This window comes from Hibiscus syriacus, unplaced genomic scaffold (assembly GCF_006381635.1).
Source record: "Hibiscus syriacus cultivar Baekdansim isolate YM2019G1 unplaced genomic scaffold, ASM638163v2 tig00008386_pilon, whole genome shotgun sequence".
NCBI classification, from domain to species: Eukaryota; Viridiplantae; Streptophyta; class Magnoliopsida; order Malvales; family Malvaceae; genus Hibiscus; species Hibiscus syriacus.
Genome location: NW_024062163.1, coordinates 605,941 through 615,434, shown reverse-complemented (window position 1 = coordinate 615,434; position 9,494 = coordinate 605,941). Strand labels below are relative to the sequence as shown.

Genomic DNA, 9,494 nt, shown 5'->3' with positions numbered 1-9,494 from the left:
TTGTCAAAAACCTATAACGACGCCAATGCTGATTTTTTTCGATTTATGGCCAATTCCGTCGCCGTTATACCTCACCACCTTCATCAATGAGTTCCTTGTCCAGTTCCGACCGAAACCCAGGTGGTAGTGTCCCTTCGCCGTCACTCTATCATCATGCGTCTTACCTCCGCCGTGGGTAAGTTTTCAGTTAGCCATGGATAGAGGAGGAATGATGATGCCATTAACATCTTAGTGAACCAAAAACTATTTTTATTTAGTGACCAAAAGCGCTAAATGTATAAAGTTTAGTGAGGAAATTTAACGAATTTAAAGTACAATGAGTGAAATAGGAAATAAAGTAAAGTACAGTGATGATCCATGTAATTTACCCTAAAATTTATAATGTTTGGGTTTGTCAGAAATAGCAATTTGAGATAAAACTATTAATTTATTATTATTATTATTATTATTATTATTATTATTACTGAATTTTTTATATATTTTTTAAATAATTAATTTATATACTTGAAAAATATTTTTGATAAATAATCCAACCTATTGAATTTATCAAAAATCATAAAACCATTGAATTTGTCATCACTAGAAGAACCCTCATGCATTGATGTTGAGTTCTTTCACAACTAAAATTAAAACAACTATATCCAAATAAATCTATTTATTCTTTTTGAATATTAATTAAAGAAAACATTTTTAGCAATTGTTTGCAAGATTTTTTTAAATAATAATTTTGAGATAGAATCATTTAATTTTGACCTTAATTCAAATATTCTACATTTTAACCTTAACACTTTAACCAAAAATGATTATAATTTCAAAAGCTTCAGATCATCCCTAAAGTTAAAAATGAAGCATTAGAAAGTTTTCGTATTTTGAGATAAAACAATTGCATGAACAAAATTATATCAATAACTAAAGAAATTATTATTGTTTTTAGAAATCACGAATAAATATTATTTTATTAATCCTTAATAATAATAATAATAATAATAATAATAAAGGGCAAACAATTATCCTCGACCATAGCGCAACATGTCATCTTCTCTGAATGGGGCTTTCTCACCCATTAAACTAAATATATATAATATATATATATATATATATATATATATATAATATATAATACATTGACCTAAAACACATATTATAATATTAAATAAAAAGGAATAAAAAACGATACCTCGGACCCTATGTATTGTCTTTCGTTCGTTTTACATTATCGAAGAAAAAGTTTTTTTAAAAAGGAAAAGTTTTTTATTTTATAAATAAATTTAAAATAGGTTCATATCTTTTATTATTATTATTATTTAGAAGTATTATAATGTAATTTCATACTATTAATTAATATATTTTAAAATTTGATTGAAATAAATCCGAATATAATTCATACATTATGATATTTGAATTAGAGCAAATCAAACATATATTCAAAGATCTCAATAATGGATCTAGATCTATTTGGCACCACGTGTATTATTTAGGAATATGATTTAAAGAAATTATAAAATTTTAAATAATCATAACTTTTAAATTAAGATCCAAAAAATTAGTATACACAATGTCGATCTTCTTGTAATTCTAAAGCTTTAAATAAATGGAATTTCGGTATTTAACGCTTATATGTTTTGTTATTTTGACCCCATACTCCTTTTTTATAAAATTTAATTTTCAATTTTTTTTAAAAAAAATTGAAATTGGTCTTAATAAGGTAGTTGAGTGGTTAATTTTTAGCAAAGATATAAACTATACCATTAATTTTTGAAGGTTATTTACTGAAATCTTACCTAAAAATCTATTTATGTTTTATGAAAAAAAAATTATATAAAAAAATTAATCTTAATTATTTATTTTTACTCATCTAACGGTAATATGTGTAAGATTTGAAGAGTTTTACATTATGTAAGTAGATCTTAACAATATATATAGGGGAAGTGTTCAATTACACTGTGTAAAACTAATCTTTTAGTTTTACACTATTTTAGGACATTTGGATGATAGATTAACAGTAGAAAATGAAAAAATATTCACACAAAAAATACAAGGAATTAACCTTAGCCTTTAATTTCTCTTCATCCAACTATCCTAAAATGTGAAAAGTAAATGAGTTTTACACAATGTAAGTGTATCCTAACATATATATATATATATATATATATGAACCATGGGGTGTTGTGCTGAGTACGATCGCATTTCTTAAATTTTTTTAAATTTTCATATAATTTAAATATTTTCTATTTATAATATAATTTTACTTACTTTAAATTTTTTAATTTTAAAGCTTGTAATTTTTTAAAGTTCGCACTTTTAATATAAAACAATTTTACTTTTTAATAATCAATTTAAAAATTGATCTATTTCGATTTTTTTTTTTTTTTGGATTTAGATTTGAATTTGTGGTGTTCAAATAATTCAGTGCGTAGTTAAAAACAAAAAAACACGGCCACGGGAAAGAGGGAGTAACAAGGGGAAAGTCTCACGGCATCCTTAATTTCCAGTTAAGTAAATGTGTTATCGGTTTTATTATTATTTTTTAATAAAATTGATAAAAAAGTTACTGGAAATATTATTATTTTTATCATTTTTGTTATTATTGGACATTTTATCGGTTTTGTTAACATATTTGATAAAACACTATCTAAAACATTATTTTTTTATCGATTTTATTATTATTAAGTATTTTACCAAAAATATTAAAAATATTAATATTTAAGTAGAAATAATAATATTTTATATAAATTTTTATCAATTTTATTAAAAAAATAATAAAATCAATAACGTCTTTTGTTAACTATATATTAAAACTGACACGGTAAAACTTCCTCGTAACGAGACCGGGGGAAAGATTTGTAGATCGTAAGAGATTTCGTCCTCTAATAGCTCACCATCACAAGCTTCCACGTAAGTTTTTTCCCCTTTTTTACGGCGCGAGTTATCATAAGATTCTTTTTCTTCTTTTATTTTCATTTTTCTTTCTTTTTTATTCAAATTAATACCAATCATTTATCTTATGTTTTAAAAAAATCTCATTATAATTTTAATCCTTTCATTTCATGAGACGAATATAAATAATTTTTTAAATAATAAAATAAATTAAAGTCGAATGAATAAGCACTATTTATATTTCATTTATATTCATTTGTTTACTTTTAAATATATTGTATATCTATATCCATTTTATACTTTTTTAAAAATTTATGTCTATGCATTTATTTAAATTTGTATATTCTTATTAAAAAAATTATATATATATATTTATATTCGTTTATTTACTATTCATGAACATTAAAAAGATCTTTACAAATATATTCATAATCATATAACTACATATATTCGCTAATAATTAAAAATCTATTCATAAACATTAAATAAAAAATTACAAACGAACATATTTATTATTTTTATATAAAAACATAACATAAATATTAATAATTACACTATAAATAAATAAATATAATAAGTATTTTATTTAGTATTAAAAATATTAATTTTAAACAAATGATTCAAATACACAAAGTGAAACTCATATATTAAATAAATATATTCTTCCTTAATTTATGAAATTAATGTATTAGCTACCGGAAGTACTGTTAAGCTATTATGCCTGAGCCATAAACCATTCAATAATTGGATAATCAAAACCACCTGCCTAGATTGAACCTAAATCCTGGATTAAGGCTTCACCACTTCACGTACCCTATACTTTAAAAACTTCGCTTTCTATTCGATTTAAATCCACCTCATTAAAGTCTCTAGATATACCCCATGAATAGGAAGAAAAATAATAATAACCTTTGCAATGGGTACCACTTCATTTTATCGTTAAACACCACTATTTTTTTAAGCAAATGAAATGGAAAAGCATAAGCCATGTATTACCAGAAGCTGCTAAGGATATGATACAATGTCACCACCACCTACTTAATGACATACCTAACACTCAATTCATTCTCTCTTCTATCAAGAATGTCCACCACAGGCTGAGTGATACCATATAAGAGTACATGTTTCTTGCAGAAGGTATCTTGGACGTAGCAAGGCAGCATTCACGGTTAGCACGTCGGTTTGGGGTCTCTCTTAGCTTCTAGCCTTTATATCCTCTTCACGCTGTCGCCATGAAGAGCAACAAATCCCTCACTGGCTAGAGTTGCAACTGCAGTTCTTAGCTGAATTGGATAATAAAAGCAAATAGGCGTTAACCAGTTTGATCATGTTCATTTTAAATGGGAGTGAGGAAGAAAGAGGCTTGAATTCTCACATCATGAAGGTGGATTTCACTGCCAGAGCTCTGCTTCTTCAGTTCATCCAGTAACTGTAGGATTAACCAAAGTATGGTGATCAAGCAGTTGATTTTCGGAACTATATTAAATCTTCCAGATTTGAATCTACTGAACCAACTTACCTCTAATAATCGTATTGATGGTCCCCCGAGTTGTAGCTTATCCATTATTATGTTGCGTGCTGCTGATAGCACACTCTCCCCCTCATCCTTTCACTTGCGGAAACTCCAGTGGTTATAAGATCCATATCAATGGTTCCTTTAGAGAAAGGAAAGGGGAAAATGGAAGGATTCATTAGCTTGTTCTTATGGGGGGAAAATGAATTCGCAATAAAGTACGGTTAAAACATTACCAGTGGAGTGATCAGTTGCTGATTGCTGCATAGCAACTTCCAAAAGCCGGAATGCTTCAGTTACATCTCTCATTTCAACCTTCAAATAACAGAATGGATTTTCATTATTCAGTTCATAATGAAATCATTATAGCTTGCTAAGATAAACCCGAGGTAACTAACCCATTCCGAGAAGCGAGTACGAGCCAATGCTTCACTGAGACGTATTAGACTCTCAATTTGCCTTGGTGTTGCTGTGATGACCTGTTGACATATCAAAATACAGAAACCAGGTTAAAGAAAGTTCATGTCAAGATTATACTTGATCCAAGAATGCAAAATGTTCAACAATGAAGAGAATCTGGAGACATTAAAACTAAATCCATCATACCTTTTTACTGCTGCCAGGGAAATTTCCTCTTTTCCTCATCTCAACATACCCTCGGGTTAGCTCTTCAGCAGCTTCATCAGATAATTTTGGGTTAATATTCTTACGAGCATAACTCACATATGATGTCAATGTAGCAAGATCTATGACATCATGTTCAGCAATCTGCAAATAGAAGGAATAAAATTGAAAACCAAGGGACAAAAACGCTGAACAAGATAGATGATAATTGTTCAACAAACCTCTGTGTCCTCAAAATGTAAAGAAACAATATGCTTAGCTAAACGCCTGTCTGTCTGTTCATCAGCCTTGTCGAGAATCAAGTAGATTAAATCAAATCTGGGAAACACGGTGCCAATTAATTACAAGGATCTGAGCAATATCATACCTATTTCTACATGGTGCCAATTAATTACAATTAACTATAGCTGACAGACACGATTTAAAGTCGAGAACCACAGACTATTGAAATAACACCTCCCACAGTATTTGAAACTAGATAAATCATTTAAGCATCCAAATCAAGAAGCATGGGCAAGACAATACTTGTAAGCATCATCTTACCTGGACAACAAGGTTGGAGGCAGGTGGATGTTGTCAATCACAGACAAACGTGGATTATAGCGCGAGCCACTAGGATTTGCACAAGCCAAAACTGAAGTCCTTGCATTAAGAGATGCAATTATACCAGCCTTTGCTATTGAAACAGTTTGTTGTTCCATGACCTGGAATTTGAAATACAGCGAATCAACTGCTGTCAACTTTCATACCATGTACAAGAAAATGAATGGTTAAAATTTGGAAAACATTTAAATCACGAGTTTAAATATTTGACACCTCATTCTTGTTATGATACTTCTTCCAAAAGTATAAAACATATAGCACTTATTCAAGCAACATTTCAGAAAGCCTAATATATAAAACTGCTGACACTTGGGAGGACTCTCAAGCATTTTTTGCATCTACATTTTTCTCATCTTCAACATTGGATCAGTGAACAAATCATGTCTCAATAGGGAAGAAGAAAAGCCAATGCATAACCAACCTCATGCAGCATACTCCTCGCATTATCAGACATCTTATCAAATTCATCAATACAACAGATGCCTCTGTCACTCAGAACAAGGGCTCCACTTTCCAAAACCTGGAGGTTATTCATAAATCATAAATGAAAATCAAACATCAAATTCCAATATTCTAATTAATATCAAGGTAAGAAAGAGAAAGAAAACCATATCATACAGTTTCCCCTGTTTCAGGATCCTTGGCAACATAAGCAGTCAATCCAACAGCAGAGCTCCCTCTTCCACTGGTATAAATGCCACGCGGAGCAAGCTTGTGTATGTATTGGAGTAGCTGGGACTTGCTGGTTCCAGGATCACCAACTAGAAGGATATTGATGTCACCACGGAAGCTAGCATCAGATGGCAACTTAAGAGCATTCCCGCCAAAAAGCTACATTGAAGGCAAAGAACTAGCTATCACTATCTGAGCAAATACTGAATGCCTAATATCACAAACGATACCTGGCAAAGAAGACCTCTCTTCACATCATCGAGCTCCCAAATGTTGGGTGCCAATGACCTAGTTAGTTTTTCATATATATCTGGTTGTTTTGATAACTCTTTCAACTTATCCACCTGGAGTATTGAAAAAGGTCATGAGACAAGAAGCCAATATAATTCTGCAAGAAAAGGATGGGCAATTTATTAGACCTTGTCTTCATCAAACTGGACATCATCATCTATCCTTTGTGAGCCCTTATCAGTTTCCATAGGGTCCTCAGCTGTCATTCTCGACTTATCAGTTTTCTTTATGTGAAGACAATCAATGTATGTCTGCAAGCAAATAAATTTTTAAATATATATATTGAAATTCTTGGAGAGCTATAAACCTAGCAAAAGCTAAGAGAAGACATGCCTTGAACAGTGATTTCACAGTTCTTTGTGTTGGCCCAAGTCGGACACTCATAGCCCTGTAAATGCCAGTGACCTAATGCAATAGACAAGAATATTGAGCAAACAAAAAAAACTGCCAGGCCACTTGTGATCACACAACATATTTTCTTAAGTGTCTAACCTCAACCCTGTCACCAGGTTTTCCAGCATCCACTAGCTTATCATGCATCAACAAGCTCACCGTGTGTGGTGTCCCTCCTTCAGGGATCTCATCTGGTGTCTCCTGGAGCCTCACAACCTGCTTATCAGCAAACCTGGTGTTTGGGCAATAGAACCCATTAGTTTTGATCTCATAATAACTCTAATATGCATATTGTTTAACCCCAAAGAACGGAAGAATCAAACCTACTTCATGATCAAGTAAAAATGAAGTTAAGAATATCTAAACACACCAATAAGACAAGAAAATAGCATTTAAATAGGTCTTAACATCAGTGTGACTAAGCAAGTCCACTTACTGTAAAATTTACTGAAATTTAAACTGGTACTTACCTGCATCTGTTGTGAACCAACGTCATTGAGTTCTTGGTCATACACTCTTGCTTCAAGCACGAGGTAGGCTCAGTCATTCGTCCTTATAGCACCATTGACCAATAAAAAATCCATTAGAAACATTACTCCAAAAACCAAACTTGTAAAAGGATCATCACAAAGATCAATTACCTCTATCAACAACAACAGGATCAGAATGATAGCCGCATACAATACACCTGAACACTGCTTCCCTAATCTCGGGAATTATTGAACTACACCTAATAATCATCCCCTTTAATGACACCATCTTCTCAATATCTAAATCAACCAAAGAAAAAAAAACCCAAATTAATCCAACACACAGACACACAAAAATGCACAATCTATGCAGAATGAAAGAGATCTGACCGGATGGGTTGAGATTTCTCATGGAAGTAGAACTCTTCAGATTATGAATCCGAACTTGCACATGCTTATCGAACAGAGGATTAATCAAACTAACGATGTCCATCAAGACGATATCAAAAATCGCTAAAACCTCGAGGGGGTATCTCATCATTTTGTTATACAAATCAGAGTCATAATTAAAAACATCATGAGCATCAACGTCGATCCACTCTCCTTCAACTTCAAGCACTCTATGTATCATTCTCGTATACTTCCCTTCTCCATAGATATCATTGCTTAATTCCTGTGGGTCTCTGAAATGCTTGATGAACATTTGAATTGCATTTTTCACATCTTGGACGCTGATATTCGTACCCCAAACAAAGGTAGGAGTGGCCTCCTCCATATCGTCACCACCATCTGAAGATGGAGGCGGGAAATCATCTGTGGAGGATGGAGTGGCGGCAGCGGGTGGAGTTGGGGATGTGGTTGCTGGACGTCGGCCACGCCTGGTGGATCGGGATGGAGTTGGAGTCGATGCTGAGTTGGCAAAACGAGAAGGGTTTGAAGGCGGGGTTACGGCGGCTGCAGATGGAGTGGTGGCTTGACGACGGCCACGCCGGCGGCGATGAGCTGGTGAAGAGGTGTCAGGGATGGGACTTGAGAAGGAATCATCAGGAGAGGAAGGACCTGAAAAAATGGTTTAGATTTAAAAACAACAGCCCACCAAATTTCACTTCAAATATAGAAAATAATCAAAGGCATCGTCGAAGAGAGAAAGAGCATTACCACTATTGAAATTAGCGGGAGAAGAATCTGAAGCCATGGCTACGAAAAGAAGAGAGGCAAAAACAGCAGGGCCAGATTTTATTTTTTTTGGAGACTAATTTTAAGTAAAAAAGAACGGTACTGCCTACTCGTTGAGTAAAGGATCCCTTGTTTGGCGGGAAATTGTAGATGATTTTCGCGCCATAGTTGATGTCGACTTATGGGCTTACGCTTACAGGCCGTTGGTGCTGAGCTGGACTTCATAGCACATTATCCATTATCAAACGATGAATGGAAAAAAATAAAAATGCATTTAAAATTGTTTAATTAAATTCAACAATTTATTTTTTAAAAAACAGGTTCCGTAATTTAAATTATTTATTACATTAATGACTGAATTATATCATTTTTTTTCTATCATTAATTGAAGATTATTTATGGTTTAATGGTTTGATTTGAGTGATAACAAATTTAATGTATATTTTATTAGACTAAATAAAGAGAAACTATAATTTTAAGGTAAATGTTAAGATTTAAAAAAAATAGTTTTTATTAAATATATGATATTATATTTAAATTTTGTAGATAAAAAATATTATTTAGAAAGTTTTGCTCTCGTATAAGGATCTGACGCCTCTTATTCGACTCTAAATGGTTAGAACTTATGTAACTATTAGACACACTAAAAAAGTATATAAAAGTTAAAAAAAATTAGAAGGTTTAAATCCCATATTTACACTTTTATATTTTTTTCGAATAGTCTGATGTAATCGTAAGGTAGTATTTATTCAAAATAATTTAATTTAACATTTTTGTCTTCCTTTTTAAAAGGTCTTAAACAATGTTACAATTAGGAGTGCGCAAAAAGATTCAAACCGATTAATATGATCCATTGATCTGGTAATCCGATCATT

General features: G+C 31.7%; 1 protein-coding gene across 1 annotated transcript; it reads right to left on the bottom strand.

Moving 5' to 3' along the window:
- Window positions 1-3,848: 3,848 nt before the first annotated feature.
- Window positions 3,849-8,685, bottom strand: LOC120202301 (DNA replication licensing factor MCM4-like). Its single transcript, XM_039202747.1, is given in 19 exon segments — window positions 3,849-4,160; window positions 4,253-4,306; window positions 4,397-4,476; window positions 4,479-4,532; window positions 4,627-4,705; window positions 4,789-4,869; window positions 4,997-5,158; window positions 5,236-5,332; window positions 5,558-5,718; window positions 6,039-6,137; window positions 6,236-6,448; window positions 6,520-6,633; window positions 6,709-6,831; window positions 6,914-6,985; window positions 7,073-7,205; window positions 7,444-7,525; window positions 7,615-7,743; window positions 7,834-8,502; window positions 8,602-8,685. Coding segments are annotated over 19 exon segments (2,514 nt in total). The 5' UTR covers window positions 8,639-8,685; the 3' UTR covers window positions 3,849-4,085.
- Window positions 8,686-9,494: the final 809 nt, after the last annotated feature.